This window comes from Marmota monax, unplaced genomic scaffold (assembly GCF_021218885.2).
Source record: "Marmota monax isolate L192 unplaced genomic scaffold, Marmota_monax_Labrador192_F-V1.1 WCK01_AAM20220418_F8-fsc00073, whole genome shotgun sequence".
NCBI lineage: Eukaryota > Metazoa > Chordata > Mammalia > Rodentia > Sciuridae > Marmota > Marmota monax.
The window spans coordinates 4,938,342-4,955,434 of record NW_026692846.1 but is presented as its reverse complement, the minus strand read 5'-3'; the positions used below and the strand labels follow the sequence as shown (position 1 = coordinate 4,955,434).

At 46.6% G+C, this 17,093-nt stretch overlaps 1 protein-coding gene across 1 annotated transcript in view; it reads right to left on the bottom strand.

Moving 5' to 3' along the window:
• The window catches only part of Fam135b (family with sequence similarity 135 member B), a 297,392-nt gene that overhangs the window by 144,623 nt on the left and 135,676 nt on the right, over positions 1 to 17,093 (bottom strand). Inside the window, exon 3 of the mRNA XM_046449180.2 lies at positions 7,332 to 7,411. Coding sequence (XP_046305136.1) covers positions 7,332 to 7,411 — 80 coding nt within the window. The remainder of the gene's footprint in view (positions 1 to 7,331; positions 7,412 to 17,093) is intronic.

Genomic DNA, 17,093 nt, shown 5'->3' with positions numbered 1-17,093 from the left:
AGCTTGGCAAGGAGTCCAGGGGGTCACCAGGGTCAGTGATGGGTCTGTGCTGGTGCCTCTCTCTGCTCTGGAGGCGGCTGCTCTCCCCATCCACGGGAAGGCGTGAGGCCTCGTGCTACCCTCTGGACACAGACCTCAGGGGCCCTGCCCCTTGCCCTCACCTGGATCTCTGGGTTCCTTTGCCTAAAACCTGGCCTACACATGCAAGCTGCCTGCCTACAGGTGCAGGGGTTAGTGCAGCTGCCTGGGGGAGGGCAGGCCGTGGGAGACTTCCTCTGTGGGGACATGGCCACAGCAGGGATGCCATTCTGGTGAACTGAAGTCCTGGAGACCTGCTGGGGGACTGTCTTATTTTCGGAACAGAAGGAGACCTACAGTGATGTGGCCCAGGACACCCAGAGGCAGGAAGAGAGCAGCCTTCCTGAGCCTGTGCACCCCACATATCCTCCTCCTGAGCTTCCGCCACTCACAGCACGACCGCCACTCCCCTCCCTCTGCTACCACACCCAGCCTTTATGCTCCATGAGGCCACAAGTCAGCCATCAAGTTTTGAGGTCGCAGGACTGACTTCCAGGAACCAGGAATTTGACCCATGAGGATATCTCAACAGAATTCACATCACACACCACACGGGGTAGACTAAGGATCACTCCTGCGGAGGCGGTAGGAGGGTGGTACGCTGATGTGATATCCCAGCGTGCACATGTATGCTTGTGAACCCAGCATGTGTGGGCTCCCAGCACCCCAGGAAATCTATTAAATCTGGCATACATTCCCCGAGCCAACCCCCAGACAGCTCTGTGGATCTTTCTTATCACAAGTAACTCCTTTTGCAGAGAGTAGCACTAAGACCACTGGCAACGGGTGAAAGGAGCCAGGTGACTCAGGTCTGGCTAAGTCCCAGGGCTATTTCCCAACTGCTGGACTACATCTGGAGGTTTCTGGATACATGGCAAGGCAGCAGTCAAGGATGCATGTGCCAGGAATTTGTGGTGAGTTTGCCCTCCATGAGACCACATGGGTGGGGAAGGGAAAGGGAGACAGGCCTGGCATGTCCTAGAGGCCCTGAGCAGAGCTCTTCAGCCTGACCCTGTGGGACACTCTGGAGCATTGTCCCATCCTGAGACAAGGGAGCTGAACTTCCATGCCCTTCAATTAGTCATCACTGGTCCTCTGCAGGGGCCGCGGGTAGGAAGGGGGACAGTGGGATTCAAACTCTCAGGCAAGTTCAACTTCAGGATAAAGTGCATCCTATAGCTTGGAGGTGGTCCTCCAAAGTGAGGTTCCAGCTTCTGGTAACTGCAAACAATACAACAGGGTAGGAGAGGCACAGGAGCAGGAGCAGGGCTTGCATGGGAGAGATCCAGGCTGCATGGATCCAAGTCCTGTCATAGAGGCTCAGAGGAGGAACTGTTAATTCTGATGGGGTAGGAGATGGCCGCTGGGCAACCTGGTCCTCAGTGGAAGACCACTTGCAGTCTTCCTGCCAGTCCAGTGGGACAAGAGACGTGGAGCAGGGCAAAGGAAGAGAGGGGCATCCAAGGGGAAGGGACAGCAGGATCAGAGAGGAAGGGAAGCACACGAGGCTACAGGAGAGGAAAGAGAACTTCATGAAGGGGTCCTGAGGTCAAGCAGCTTCAAGGTGAAGTCTCAAGGACAAAAGAGGGTGAGCGCCTGGCTTGACCTAGGGGAAGCTGGCTCCCTGGCCGCTGCCAGAGCAACCTCCTGTGGGTTCTACATGGGGAGGGAGGAACCATCACTGTCTGAGCTGGGAGCTGTGACTTGGCAGAAGCCAAGCCAATGAAGAGCCTCCTGGAAGGTTGTGCCAGGCAGGGCACCCTCTCTGCCAGCCAGAGGCTCGTTCTCCTTGGCCCCAGGCAGGAACTGAGACTGCCCCCCGCCCCACCGGCTGGAGTGTTTTGCCTGCTTAGCATTCTCCATGAAAACAGGCATATTTGACATGTAGGTGCACTTCAATGGACCCTGAAAAGAAATTAGATTGATTCATTTGAAGAATAAATGTCTCTCCCCCGCCCCCTACATAGCAAAGCTCTTAAATGCTTCCACTTAATGGAAATGGAAATTACCTCTCAAAACATTACTAAAACTAATCATGGCAATTTTTATACATTTCCACAATTCACTGTGCCATCTTTTCTCCTACTTTGATGAGCAAAGACTCGCACATGCCTACATTATGCCTCATCGTCCATGGTAGCTTGATTTACTTGGACAGTCCCCTCCCCCACCTCTGCCCTGATTGATCAGCTCCCCAAGGGTTGTCTTCTTTTTTTTTTTCTTTTACCATCTCCAGAGAGGAAGGGACTACAATTGCTATTAAATAAAACCCTTTGGTGGAAAGAAATAGCCAAGGTTAAGTATACTTAACATTTCTTCACAGTCAGGGACCTGTCAATTATTTATAATTCTGAACTCAGAAGAAAAGAGAAAACAAGGCTTTGAAATAATGTAATTATAATTTAAATTTTTTTTTTCCATCTAGGTCCTCTTCCTCTAATCCTTAACTCTCACATTTCAATTAATCCATCATTCATCTCTGTCTTGCTCAGGGCATGATATGTTTTCTAATTTGTAAGATGCATCTGAAAATTTTGGTAAGTATTGATTTGAATCAAAGTGTCACACACCTGACTGACAAATATAAGTTTAGTGTCTACTTTAGCAACAAACAGACTATTCGAATTTAATTAGGCACACTATACATACACATGTATTTATATGCATAAACATATATGTACATAGAAATACCAATTTGAGTACTGAGAAACCCAATGACATTTCTGAGAGTCCCCATCACATGTAAAGGAAAAGTGTGACCCTGTATGCGTCAGTTCTGTCTCTGCAGTGTCTCTGCAGTTGTGGGTAAGCTACGCCCTGTTGTCAGGCCTCATTTTAGCAATTTCAGGAACTCAGGCACAGCCTGGCTGTGGCTTGCATGCTTAGACCCAGTCTCTAAGTACAAACATGGACACAGCAATGATAGGAAAATCCCGTCACAGCCTGAATTGTTCAGTCAGGATGTCCATGGCATCCCTGTCCCACCTTGGCCTTACTTCATCTGCCTGCAGGGTGCCTCTGTTTCACATCAAATCCCCTCTCTTCATTAACTGATTTTAATCAGAGTTACACTGCATTTTTTCATTATGCACCAAGCACTATCCTAGGGCCTTCCCCATCCTGCGCTCAACCCCCGTCAGCAGCTCTGTGTGGGAGTTATCATTAGCCCTGCTCTAGTAAAAGAAATTAGGGCTCAGAGGGTGAAGGGCTTTCTCTGCTCAAAGACAGCCCTCGGGTGGTCAAGTGGGATTTAACATGAGTCCAGGCCCCGTCGACTGCAGGACCTGCTTCCCCACGAATCAGATCTTTTCATCTAACCATAACCATTTCCCAATTTCAGCTGAATTTAAAGTAGAACAACAGACAGATATTGTGATGGCTTTTCTTGTGTGTTTTGGAATAGTTCAGGGGTGTCCTGGGGTTGGTTGGTTAGTCCTTAGAAAATCACCTGCTATTTATACTTGCCTCTTCTGGTAGTAATAGAGACCCTGTGAGTCTTAGATTCACCTGGAATCCCAGGGCCAAAGCCTGCAGTGGTCCCCCATCCATAGAAGCTGCTCCCTTTGTACCCTGCACCTGGGCCCATGAGCATGAACTGTTAGAGTTGTCATCTGTTCATGTACCTGTCACTTCTGTGATGCTGGGATCTTTCCAGAATGCCCAAGGGCCTGGTTGTTCCTACCCTGTCATAGTCGACTCTGACATGTACAGCTAACTCAGGAACAAGCCATCAGTTTTCCAGAGAAACCTTCAGCAAGTTACCATTTAAAACAGTGTAACAAAGCAAAGTGCAGTCGCAGGATCTAATCGTAAACAGAGAGCTTGTGAAATTCAATAAGACATTGTTTCCCATCTAAACAATCTGTTCATAAAGCGTCTACAGAATTGAAATATGTTTCCGTAGAATGTGGCTGTTAGAGGACTGACATTCGAGAAGACAAAAGCATGATTCTGTCCCTGATTGGTAAGACAGCCCCGTGTCGCGCAGTGCCGGGTTCTGCTCTCACAGTGCCACATTCACCTGACTCTGCCCGTGGAATGGAACTGATCTCCCCAGTTGGCTGGGCACCACTCCCGGTCGGACCCCAGCTCTGCTTCTCCTCTCAGGATGGTACTGTCAGTGGCCCATCTGGGTGTCTCGTCAGTCCATGAACAGCTTTCCTCTGGTACTGGTCACTTTCCAGTGGTACTGGTCACTCTGTCACCTCTGCCGGGAGCGCCCATTCCTGGCCTTGTCTGTGAGACCAAATTCTCATCCTTCCTAGCCTCAGTGAGTACCCCCTTCCTCTACCAAGATGCCTGGCCCTCATCTTAGGCCGTCCTGAGTGGACCCACTGCTTCACCTGATGCCATCACACTCTGTACTCATTGGAGCACTTCCACCTCCTGAGATGACCCAGTGCCCCTCCAGGGCAGAAAAGGCAGCCTCCTGTGCCTAGGGCTTTGTCCCCAGGATGGGCATAGGAGAACACTGTGACAAAGATAACACCCCTTTGCATCCTAGCAAAGCCTCTGACAGTGACGTGACCCTGGGCTTTCTGAGTGCCCAGTGGCTTCCTATCATGTTTCTTACTTAATTAATTTCACCCTGACCACAAGCCTCTGAGACAAGTACCACCTGCATCCTCCTGGATAGATGAGGACCTGAAAAGCAAGTTGGTGAGGTACCTTCCAAATGAGATGGATGGGAACCTGGGAGCAGGAGCCTGTGGCCCTCACTGCTCCTGAAATCTCCTCTCCAGAGCCAGAGGCTCTTTTCAACATCCATTTAAAGCCAAGTGGGGAAAAACCCAAATTAAAGAATCTGCTACGACAAGACAGTTCAACTAAAGGAGTCTTGAAGACGTTATTAGGTTCTGCTTAAAGGCTCCCTGCTTCTTTTCCAAAATATCCTACTCTGTTTCCAAAACATATTTTTATTTTCTCTCCAGAAATACACACCTGTCATGGAGAATGTGTTTGGATGCTTATCTGCAAACATGACTGCCAACGTCCTCCTGACACGGACACACAGACGGCACCTCCCAGGAAGGGCCAGGGTCTGCTTCCCTACCTGAAGGTGGGCTGGCCTCCCCAGTGGGCCTGGGGTCTTCTGTGTTTTCTTTCCTGGTGGCAGAGCCACCAGGTAAGGAGTCTGGGTCGCCAACCAGAGACAGAAGCTCAGCCATACCAAGCAAGGGTCAGACATGAGTGGAGTCATCCTGAAAGCTCTGTCCCCGCTGACCCAGCCAACTCAAGACATCAACAAGAAGAAACCGTTGTCTCAAGTGCTAGCTTCTGGAGGGTTCTGTAATGCAGCAGTACCTTGTTGAAAATAATATAATTGGGAAATCACTTTGAAGGAGAGATTGCACATGGTGTCTCTCCCTCACCTGTGGAACCGTCAGGTGGTAAACGATGGCTGGCCTCTGTTCGCAATAGCCTGGGGCACGCAGCACAGGGGCTTGCCACCTGCATCACGGTGACTTTCCTGCCAAGCCAGACCAAATAAGAGAAGAACTTTCCCCTGAATCACATTTTGTTTTACTTTCACTGTTTCTCCGCAGCACTATCCTATGTCCTTCTCTTTCCCGGGCTGCTGCTGGGCTCTGCCGTCTTCAGGTCCTCAGCCAATGAGGGAGCAGAGCTCCTATTCCCAGAGTCTCAGGGAAGAGGTGCCATCCCTGGTGGCAGCCGGTGGATGGCGCTCCCCTGGTCAGCCGGGCTGTCTTTCTCCTGGCCTCCAGGATCTCACTGGACTTTTACCCTGACACTGAGATGAGGACCCTGCCTCCCACTGCCGGCACATGGCCACTCACTGTTCCTGTCCTGGTTCATTGACATTTATGATTTCTATAAAATGTGCTTTTCATTTATAAGCTATAAATTAAAAAGTTGATGGAGGATGGGTTTTGTCCTACATTTCAGGTGAGGAAACAAAGCTCAATGTTCTGATAACTCACCTGGGGTCACAGCCTAATTCACACAGTGTAAGGTTCAAATCGCTTACTCTCTCTGTGACACCATGGGCCTCCCTCTGTTGGAAGTCCGCGGAACGCAGGCTGAGAGCAAAGGAGGGGAATCATCAATTCCTGAATCGGCCTGAGTTTACAGTAGGCAGAGAAGAGTGAGCGGCCACTGTTCCTCATCTCAGACGCCTGGTTTATTCCAGGGAAGAGAAGGGGAGTAGAAGAGAAGCGAGGTCTTGGAAAACAGTGACTGGGCTATTCCTTAACACACTGTGAGGGTCCGACGCTGGTGGTCAGCAGTGTCTTTCTCTTTGTAGATCATGGACTTGAGTTGGCCATTGGCCATACATAGGCCCTTCCTGATGTCTTTCTGCTGTCTTGAGGAGCCGCGGCCCCCACCTCTGCAAGGTGAGCCTAAGCAGAACAGCACATCTGCACACGGAACTTGCTGGAACTCAATAGCACAGGATTTCACTCACCATATCACGTCAGTTCCTAGAGAACTCTATAAGGAAGAGCTCTGACCCCACACGTAGCTCTGCTGGATTTGATTCCTATGATATTCTTGGCTACTCTTTTAAAATTAACCAGCTTTTGTGCAGCTCTGCCTTTTCATCTGCTCACTTTCTCTCCTCCACCCCTAAGCCTTCCTCATGTGAACAAGACGTGCGAGTCCACACAGTGTTCCCAAGTTCACTAACATAGCCTCCTTGGGTCTCCACTGATTCATCTTTGCCTGTCCTTATTTCTTGTGCACTGAGTTCCGTATTTCTGACTCGACTCTTGCAGAGTGTCTGCTCAGAGCCTTGGTCACCACTTAATCTTCAAACCCCCTTTCGATGGGGCCTGAGCTGTCCTTGGCAGCCTCCCCTGCTGGCTGCAGGGCTTTGGGACCCCTGATGGTACATGAAAAGTGCCATCCTGACTGTCCACTTACCCAGTGCTGTGGACCTAGCTGACTTCCAGGCACTCTTTACCAATAGGCTTCTCCTTACCTGCATGCAGATGCCATCTCCCACCCATTTTGTCTCTGACTTAACCTTAACCCACCCTCCACAGCCAGTTTACCCTCAGGTACCAGAAATCCTTAGAAGAGTGTGTTTTCCTTCAGTCAGGTCCCCCTTGCAACAAGGTATACACAAAGCCACTTTCAACCACAAGCCTTCACTTCCAGCAGGCATCCATCCAGTGACACCTGACGGTGACTTCCTGAATGCCTCCATGCCCTGCACCCACCGTGCCCTGGAGCACTGGGGGAGATGAAGGTTTAGCACCCAGGCAAGCCCTGCGCCTCCCTCTGCTCACCTGCCTGTCCCACGATGGAAGCACTCAGTCTGTGAGGGATCCTGGAGGACACCTTCAAGGTCATTCGGATCTGGTAATACCTAAGAAGAGAGCAAATGAGAGGTGGTTGAAGGTTTGACTTCTCAGTGTGACCTCTAAACAGAAGGTCACTGGAAACCATGGAGCTTTCTGGGCAGCATGCACCATTATCCCATAGCAAAGAGAAGTGCGTTGCATCTGCAGAGCTGAAAGGCAAAGGGGTGGGTCACAGTCAGAGGCAGGAAGTTGAATTCTTTTGAAATCATACAAGACTGAACAAAGTTGGAAGTGACGGAAATAGAAAAAGAATAGACGAGTCACGTGACATAGTTACATTAAGAGGTGTGGTCTCTCTTTAGTCAGGAAAATTCATCACTACAAGAAAAAAGTCAGTATAAAAATGGTGAAAAACTCACATATAATATAAACTGAGCTTTCTTATGTTGTAACACACACACACACACACACACACACTCAGTGGCTGTCATCTCTGGAGATACTGCCAAACATGTGCCCCAGTGTATTTATCTTTGCTTGTTTTCAACTCATCACTCCCATTTCCAAATCCTGTCATCTGGGGACACTGCAGTCTCTCATGCTCTACGTAAACTCTCTCATGTGCCCTCTTTTTGTGACAAGTGCAGACGCATCTTTTTGAAGTTCTGTGCTTTGCAATTAATGACCCTTTTGCTTATAAGCACTTGGGAACATTTCTGACGTCATAATTGTGCTCCCCGACTGCTGATTCAAGCCCATTATGAAACAGACTGTGAATAAAACAAAGTGAACTCCAAGGAGAATGGACCATGAGCCATCAGCATCCGTCCCATGGCTCACTGTGCTCTTAGCAGGGAGAGTCCCCTGCCAGTGACTCAGGGGCAGCGCACACACAGGATGCTTCTGTTGGTGGGCTCATGTCTGTTTTGATGTGTATGTGACAAACGAAGAGGATATTGAGTAGAAAGCACAGCCTTGGATTTGTGACCATAGTTGGGTGTCACTTGTGAGCTGTGTGACTCTACTGTATAACTTTTCTGAGTTTGTTCCTTTATCTTTAAAATGGGATAAAAACGATACCTATCTGCCATGACTTTTGCTTCTAGAAAGATGGAGTAGACCTACTTTTCCCTATTCATGCCACTAAGCACAAGTACATACTCTAGATAACAACAGAACAAGCAACAGAAGATTCTTAGGGAATAGAGACAAACCAGGGACCTCAAAAAACAAGGAAAACTAGGGTGGTAAGTTCTCTGCATTTTCTTGCCTCCTAACCCCATACTGGGGACTGGAGAAGCCAGCGGGTCAGAGAGGCTAGGATCCACAGACAAAGCCCCACACAATTGGCCTTCCCCTGAACCCAAAGGACAGTAGGGTGGGCAGCCTGGAGGAAAGACACTCTCCAACAATAGCTGTTGTCCCCAGCTGAGCAACACAGGAGCAGGCATCCCACTTCCACCCACACCCCCCAGGCCAGGCTGCAAGGAAGCACCATCTTCACCTCCAGGCGTCCTAGAGGAGGTCTGCAGGAGGGAGCCAGACTTTCTTCCCAGACAGTATGGGGAACCCACTGAACCCACTGAGTACACGTTAAGGGAGACCGTAGAAGGAGCCCAGCCTCCACCTGCCAACTAGTAGTGACAAGGGCATAAATATGCCTGTGACTCTTTACAAACAAGGAAAATAAATTTCCCCAAAGCAACTGGACATTCGTAGGTAAAACAGCACTAACAAACCAACCTCAGATTTAATGTCACACCTTACATGAGAACTAACTCAAAAGGGATCTCAGGCTTAAATGAGAAACAGAAAATTGTAGCATTTTTAGACAAAGAGAAAAAGCTTCTAAATATTTTGTAAATACAGAGTTAAGAACAAATCTTAGACTTACCACCAAACCATGATCTATAAAAGAAAATATTGATAAATTTGATTTCACTAGCCCTTTTATTTTTCTGTGACTGATGCTGTTAAGAGGATTATAATACAAGCTGCAGTGTAGAAAAATATTTGCAAATAGTATGCAGCTGATATTCAGTATTTGTGTATTCCTTATTTGTGGATTTGTCTATTTGTTAAAATCTGTTAACCCAAATGCAATATTAGTAGCACCCTCATGGTCATTCAAAGGCTTGAGCATTGTGGCAAAAAATCCAGTCATCTAATATACAGGCCCCAAATCAGCCTGAACAACTGTGCAAACAAGGGTCCTCTTTGCAGTCTGTTTCATGGCACATTTTTTTTGTGTGTATGTTTTTGTGGATTTTACTGACAATTCTGCTATTTAAAATAGCCCCATGCATTCAGCTGAGTGTTAATTAGTGTTCCCAAGGGAAGGGCAGAGAAAATACTGTGTGTTAGATAAACTGTATTGAGGTATGAGGTAGGGTACTATCGGCAGAGATCAAGGTTAACAAATCAGCAATACATGTTAAGCAAAATGTCTTTGAGAGAAACACACATGAAGCACAGCTACGTGTTGTGTTGGTCAGTTGATGGAAACGGGACCAGAGGCTCAGGGGAACCTGCCTGCATGTGTACCCTGGGAGCAGTAGCTCAGTGTTTGCTAATTCATGGAGGCATTTTAGAACATTACGCCCTTGAACATGAGAATTGACATGACAAAGGACCATTACCTAGAAAAAACACATAACTCACAAATCTTCATGATAACAAACAAACAAAGTAAAAGTGGGCAAACACAAGAAAAAACTTTCCCAAAGGAGGACCCACAGGGGCAGATAAGCTCATGAAAAGATGTTGGAATACTCTCTCCACACCCAGCAAGGTATTCAGCACACTCCCATCAAAATTCCAGTTACAGGTTTTTTTTTTCACAGAAATAGAGAATCATAAACACAAATGAAGTCACAAATATTTTTAATAGTAAAAAAATAGTAATAGAAAGATTGACAAAGCTTCAGGCATCAGATATCCTTATTTCCAATCACATTACAAAGTTACAGTGATCAAGACAACATGGTGCTGGTATAGAACTAGACATATTCCCCTGGAAGAGAAGAAAGCCCAGCAGTAAGCCCCAGAGTACACAGACTACCAGTGTGGGACCAGGACCTCAGGAATGCACGATGGTGAAAGAAGAGTCACCGAAGAATGATGTGGGGAACGGCTGGCCACAGGCAAGGGGACAGAAATCCACTTCCCTCTAATACCACGCACAAGAAGAAATGTGAAAGGTATTAACACCTAAAGGTGAGTCTCCAACCATAAGACTCCAAGAGGAAAAAACATGGAGGAAAATCTCCTTGATATTGTCTTTGCCATGATGTTTTGGATGTGGCACAGAAAGCACAGCAACAAAACCAAAATGGAACAAGCAGATTACATCAATCCACACAGCAAATGCCCAATGGGACGAGGGGCAGCCTACAGATGGGAGGAAACATTTGCCAACCATATAGCTGAGAAGGAGGTAGGATCCAAAATACATAAGGAACTCACAGAACTCAATAGCAAGAAAAACAAAGAACCCGATTAAAAAACTTGACTAGACTTTTTTTCAAAACACCACCATGTGCCTGAAAAGGTGCTCAACACCATTGATCCTCAGGGAAAAGCACATCAGAAGCATGACGAGACATCATCTGCCACCTGTTAGGATGATTATCACCAAAGAAGCAAGAGACAGCCAGCGTTGGTGAGGATGGCAGGGAAGAGGGCCTTGTGTCTGTTGGCGGGGATGGAACCTGCTAAGCCATTAGATACAGTGACAGAGAGAACCCTCCAAGAGGTGGGAGCACAGCTGTGCGTGTGACCCCTCTGCTGGATGAACTGAAGGGGGCTAGGCAAGCTCCTCCTTGAGATCTCACAGTGAGATCTACATCTCTCCAGGTCGTCATTCTTCAAAAAGGAGATACTGCCGTTTGCAACAACACAGATGAAGCTGAAGGACAGGATGCTAAATGAAATAAGCCAGATTCAGAAATAAAAAAATACTACATCATCCGACAGATGGGGAACGTCTAAAGAAAGTGTCAAAGGCATGGAAGTAGAGAGTCCAGTGCTGGTTACTGGTGGTGAGGAGGGAGGGAAGAAACGCAGATCAAAGGATACAAATTTCCAAGCGTATAGGATGAATAAGCCTAAGATCTAGCGGGCAGCAGGAGGGCTGGAGGCGAGGACATTGTATTGTGTGGTGAAGATTTGCTAAGAGTAGCTTTTAGGTGTGCTCATCACAAGATATAAAAATTAAAAATGGGTAACGAAGGAAGCCGGTGGATCTGCGACTTGCTTGCCTGTAGGGATCCCTGCACTGCAGTGGGGGTGTTGAGGCATCATGCTGTGCACCCCGGACATGGGCCATGAAAGATTTTTTAAAAAAAAAATGTTTGACTTCATTAGACAAAGTGCAAATCAAAACCACAAGGAAGTACTACTACACATCTATCAGAATGTACGATGAAAAACAGGGACAAAACGGAAGGCTGGCAACTGCACAGAAAAACTGGATCACTCACACACGTGTGTGTGTGTGTGTGTGTGTGTAATGGTAGATGGCACAGCCACTTGGGACAATACTCGTCACACTGTGCTACCACTTTGTCAGATGCTGCCATAGAGGAGAGTGGGGAAGAGTACATAGGATGTCTTTCTATTCTTTGCTAAAACTGCCCGTGAATCTGTAAGCATCTCAAAATCCAAATTTTCATTGAAAAAAATAAAAATTAAAGCACCTGTAGAGTTCAACAGCAGAATCAGTGACTGAGCAAACTCAGATGTCCACAGGGGCCAGGAAAATAAGTGAAAGAAAATCAAAAAAGATACTCTAGATCCCACTTAATCTAGCTTTTCTTTTTTCACTGTTGATGGAAATGTGCGTACTACTTCCATGGTACAAATGTCCCCATGGAGACATGTCGCCATTTAGTCCTCATTGTGAGTTATTCAGAGGCAAGACCAGGGGACCTTTGAGAGGTGACTAGGTCATAAGTAGGTTGATGGATTAATTGGGTGAATGGGTTATCTTGAGGGTGGTTCTGACCTTGAGTCCTACATCTGCCCCTCACCATGGGATGCCCCATACTGTTTCAGAACTTTGCTGAGTCCCCATCAGTAAGAAGGCCCTCACCAGAGATGGCCCCGCCACATTGGACATCCCAGTCTCCAAATAACTTCCTGTTGTTTACACATTACCCAGTCTCAGGTATTCTGCTATCCCAACAGAAAACAGACTAAGACAACCACCATAAGGAAATCCCAGTAATAGCCCCAACTGTATCTGAGAGGGCACTGTGGCAGCAGAAGGTGGCCACCCCATCCACAGGGGCCACTGTGACTTAGCAGTGACTGTCACCACTGGGAAAAATTGTTGATGGTGTGATGATAGATCTTTCTGTTTTTCAGGGAAAGACAGATTTTTTTTTAAGTAAACCTTCTATAAAATGTTAAGTGTTAGTTTGTAAATGAGTGGCAATGACAACACAGCATCAGAAAAAAACAGCTAAGAGCAGCAACCATAGCCACAGCATCAGCAGGACAGCCGGGTGTCAACAGACTGCAGGCGAAGCCCAGTGGCCGACAATCGCCAAACCCCATGGATAAAATACAAGATGCTGCTTTTATCTGTGCATCTCAATATCTCCATCACCAGGAGAATGGGCACAAATCTCATGGGCATCACCACCAATTGTCACACCCCGATGACTTCTTCTGTGAACACATGACAGTTAGATCATTGCCAGGGGCAGTGCGTTACTTTCCTCAGAATGCTCTCACAGCAGAACAGCTGCATTCGAGATTTATGAAGCCTCTCTGTGTCAGGACCAGCACTAGGAATTTCCACTTACACCATCTTATTTGGTTTCCCAGAAATCCTCTGCAAAAAATAGCTCCATCTCAGGTGTTAACTCCAAAAGAAATGGAGCCCTGGAGAGATGGAGCCCCTCGTAACAGCCACAGAGCTAGGAAAAGGGATGCAGGACTCTAACTCTGGGATGAATGTATACCTTTTTGTCCCACTACACCTCATCAGAATCACATTTTTTTTGTGTGTGTAACCTTTTATAACCAATGCCAAAGCCCTCTAGAATTCTTTCTTCTTAAATGTACTTGACCCTACTGAATCTCACTTTGAGAAATTAATCATCATCCTGAAGTTCACAAACTGTATGGGCAAACATTGAAAGAAGTTAGTTCCAAGTAAGTTGAACCATGTGGCTATTTTCTAAGTAAACGGATGCTGAAGCTCCTTTAGTAATTTTCTTTTGTTTCATTAGGAATTTCTGCCCGTTCATATATCTATAAACCACACATGGATGATATCATTTGATCACTACAGAATATATGTGATGTACTCACCATGATTTCTATACTAAAGAGAATAAAATCAACATCTGGATGATGTTAACATCTGAATAAGAAAATCAACATCTGGAGAGAAATGTGTTCAAGTTCATGTAGTACATAAGGTAGACAAATCTTGAAGAGCAACCTTACTATTTCATATGAGGGTCCCTATTAACCACCTTAGAGCCATCTCTTTCTAGCCAGGATCCTTGAAAGAAGATTCTGTGATGAGGAGAGCATGAGCTTGAGTCCTTGGGACTCTGCTTAGAGAAGGGGTGATGGTTCCAGTCATCAGGCACAGAAGAGCCAAGAACAGGAAGACTTGGGAGATCATGCCCATGTGACCCACTGTCTGGACTTGCTCAGAATTCCTTTTTGGAAATATACCCATCCTTTCTTTCCTTCCATCTGTAAAAGTGACATGAAACTCCACCTTTTCCATAATGTGGTAGGCAGAATACTATCTTGCCCCCACGATAGCTGAGTCCTGTTCTCTAGAATCTGTGACTACATTAGGCAAAAAAGAGTCTAAAGTTGCTGAAAAAGGTAAGGCCTCTAACCAGATGGCCTAGAGGTCTGGAGAGCATTCTGAATGACCAGGACACACCCAGTAAAATCACAGGGCTCCTCATAAGGGGAAGATTCCTCCACTATGGGTGGCTCTGAAGCTGGAAGGGAGGTAGTAGGCTCAGGAAACGGATTCTCCCAGAGACTCAGAGCAGCATGCAGGCCTTCGGACACCCTGATCTTAGCTCAGTGAGGCATGTTTCAGAGTTCTCACCTCTAAGACAACAAATGCAAGATTTAACGCCATTAAGATCATAGGAATTTGTTACAACAGTGCCATGAATGTCCACAGGTTTTCAAATTTCCTCCCCATGAGACAAATGGTAGGAGTGATTATCCCCACGCTAACAATACTCAAAACATGGTTCAGAGAGGACAGAGAATTTGCCCATAGTTACAGAGCTAGTTGCTGTAGTTTGGATCTTGAATGTCCCCCAAAGGCCAGATGTTGAAGACTTGGCCACCAGCTTGTATGCCAATGGGAGATGATGGCATTTTAGGAGGTGGGGTGTAATTGGAGGAAGTTAGGTCATTTGGGATGTAGCCTTGAGTGGTCGTTCAACAGATGCCAAGTGAGTGGACAGAAGAGGGAGATTCCCCCAGTAAATAGCAGGGCTGTACAACTCGATCCTGACTTCTACAACTTTGCAAGTGACTCAGAACCCACATAAAACCCCACAGTTTTCATAAGGCTGATAAAACCAGAAAGTATTCACCTGCAATAGCCACACTGAACTCTATTTTGATAATTACTTTCATTTCAGTGTATTATGAATTAGCCCCTCTGACCCAGGGACATTTGACATGACCTGGAATATAAATCACTTTTGTGCAAAGGTCAAAAACTTACGCTCTGGTGTTGCAACTCATAGGTCCCAAAGCCAAGTAGGCAAGCTCAAGCTAGCTCCATGCCTCCATCTCCCCCAGATGAGAAAACCCATACCTGTGCTAGCCTTTCAGAAACATGATGGGGTGAGGGTAGGAGAGTCCATATAAAACACGGGTAGTGTGTGAAATCCAACCCCATGTTCCATCAATGAAATGATGTCTGTGGGGTTTTTGTTAATTTATTTTTGCTTTGTTTTATTTTGTTTTGTTTTGGTACCAGGGATTGTACCCAGGGGCACTTAAACACTGAGCCACATCCCCAGCCCTTTTTATGTTTTTAACATGGTCTCAATAGGTTGCCTAAGGCCTCACTAAGTTGCTAAGGCTGGCTTTGAACTTGGAATCCTGTCTCAGCTCCAAGGTCACCGCAATTACAGGTATATACCACTGTGCCTAGCTTATCTTTGTTACTATTACCTGAAACGAGTGAAACCTCCCACAGCTGTGATCCCCCATCTATCCTCCAACCTCACAGCTGGGGTGAAGCTGATGGAGGAGCTGATTATCTGAATGGAACAAGGCTCAGGGAGGCCCACGGCACCCAGTACCTGACCAGACAAAATGTCAGACTCAAGAGGAAATGTTCTGTCATGACATGGCTATGCCCACAAAGCTAGATAAAGGTTCTCTATCCTGTTGTTCTCAGTGTGATCTTGACTAAAGTATCTAATGTCCTTCTGCTGAACTGCCTCTTTGTATGAATGAGGATAGCAATGATAGTAACGCACTCATAATGCCACTGTGAAAATTAAATGATTGATATGTGAAAGGTACATGGAAAATGGCAAGTCTAAGTGAGTGTTTGCAGAACAATAATAAAAATAGGGGAGATCCTTTCCTGAAAGTACTGCAGGCTTCCAGCCTCTCATCCCAGGGTAATAGAATTGTTCCCTTCCCTGTCTGAATGTTCACTCCAATGATGAGGACCCTAGGAACAGGTGAAATGTCTTTGCTGGTAACTTGAGGATGGCGAGAGAGCCAAGCACATGGTGTCAGCCAAGGTCACTGGAAAGTGTGGGCATGACTATTCTGAACTGGGTCTGCTCTGCCTGAGCCCCAGGAGGGAATAGGCAGAAAGGACTCCACAGTCCCACAGCCCTAGGTTCAAACTCCCAAAGACCCTGTACTTACAGAGGCCCAGCTTCCTTGCATTTACAGTAAACACTGAAACATGAATGTCATATTTAAAGAGAGAGACATCACATTGTATGTGCCAAGGACCCTGTAACTGGCAACCACTGCCACCGCTCCCTGTAAGGCATGCTCACATTTGTGTAAGACTTGGAATGGCTCTGTGACCTCCACTGGACAACTGTGGGGCTTCCTTAGGAACATGTGGTGAGAGGGCAGAGGTTACAGGACTTGGGGAGCTTCATCTGGATGGGGAGGGGACCCTCTTGGTGACCTGGGTCCCTATGCATGGCTTCACATAGGGTTTCCCATGGGGCTTCCAGAATCCCATGCAAAGCACTGCTGGTCCTCTCCTAGGCCCCACCCTGACAGCCACCTGCCATGGCAGAACCCACACTGACATAGTCAGGGAAATCTGTATAATGCTTTTGGTAGTGTGGCCATTTGACAATATTGATTCTGCCTATCCAGGAGCGTGGGACATCTTTCCATCTTCTCAGGTTTTTTTCAACTTCTTTCTTTAGTGTTCTGTAGTTTCCATTGTAGAAATCTTTCACCTCTTTTGTTAGATTGATTCTCAGGTATTTTATTTTATTTTCACAGTAGTGAAGTGGGTAGTTTTCCTAATTTCTCTTTCAGTAGATTCATCACCGATGTGTAGGAATGCATTTCATTTATGTGTGATGATTTAGAACAGCGTTACCTTAGATTAGGTAGAGGAAGGGGATGGGAGGGGAAGGGAGGGGATGTGGGGATAGGAGAGATAGTAGAATGAAACAGACATTATTACTGTATGTGTATATGTGACTCATGACCAATATGATTCTGCAACATGTACACTCAGAAAAATGA